Source organism: Penaeus monodon, chromosome 34 (genome assembly GCF_015228065.2).
Source record: "Penaeus monodon isolate SGIC_2016 chromosome 34, NSTDA_Pmon_1, whole genome shotgun sequence".
NCBI lineage: Eukaryota > Metazoa > Arthropoda > Malacostraca > Decapoda > Penaeidae > Penaeus > Penaeus monodon.
In genome coordinates this window covers 8,351,991-8,352,491 of record NC_051419.1, presented here as the reverse complement: position 1 = coordinate 8,352,491, position 501 = coordinate 8,351,991, and the positions used below count along the sequence as shown (strand labels likewise).

The window sequence follows — 501 nt, the reverse complement described above, 5'->3', positions numbered from 1 at the left end:
GCGTGCGGAGTTGCCATTTGGTACGTGGTGTTGGTAAGATGTGTTTGTGTTGTATGGCAAATATACACGTATACACATTATGCTTTTGTTATATATGACTATATACAATTTTATTTCAATGATGTAAACCATCCATGTACATGAAGATAATGACTTTACTCATCCCTGTATATAAACTACCCCCACCAATCACTACTTTAATATCCTCTCCTCCTCCCCCCACCCCATCCAGTACGAAGGCACATTCGAAGACTACCTCGAGATGTTCATCCAATTTGGTTACGTCACCCTCTTCTCATCCGCCTTCCCTCTGGCTGCGATGTGCGCTTTCCTCAACAACCTCATTGAGATCCGATCGGACGCTTTCAAGCTGTGCTGTGTGTTCCAGAGGCCCTTTGGACACAGGGCGCAGAGTATTGGGGTGTGGCAGGTAAGGTCCGTTGGGTGGTGGGTAGGGAAGGTGAGTTGGAGTGACGGGGAAGGTGGGGTGGTGTGAAGGAG

At 47.7% G+C, this 501-nt stretch overlaps 1 protein-coding gene across 1 annotated transcript in view; it reads left to right on the top strand.

The window, feature by feature from the left end:
- Window positions 1–501, top strand: part of LOC119594567 (anoctamin-8-like) — a gene marked incomplete in the record, with an annotated part of 84,413 nt that overhangs the window by 80,392 nt on the left and 3,520 nt on the right. Inside the window, 1 exon segment of the mRNA XM_037943602.1 lies at window positions 233–430. Coding sequence (XP_037799530.1) covers window positions 233–430 — 198 coding nt within the window.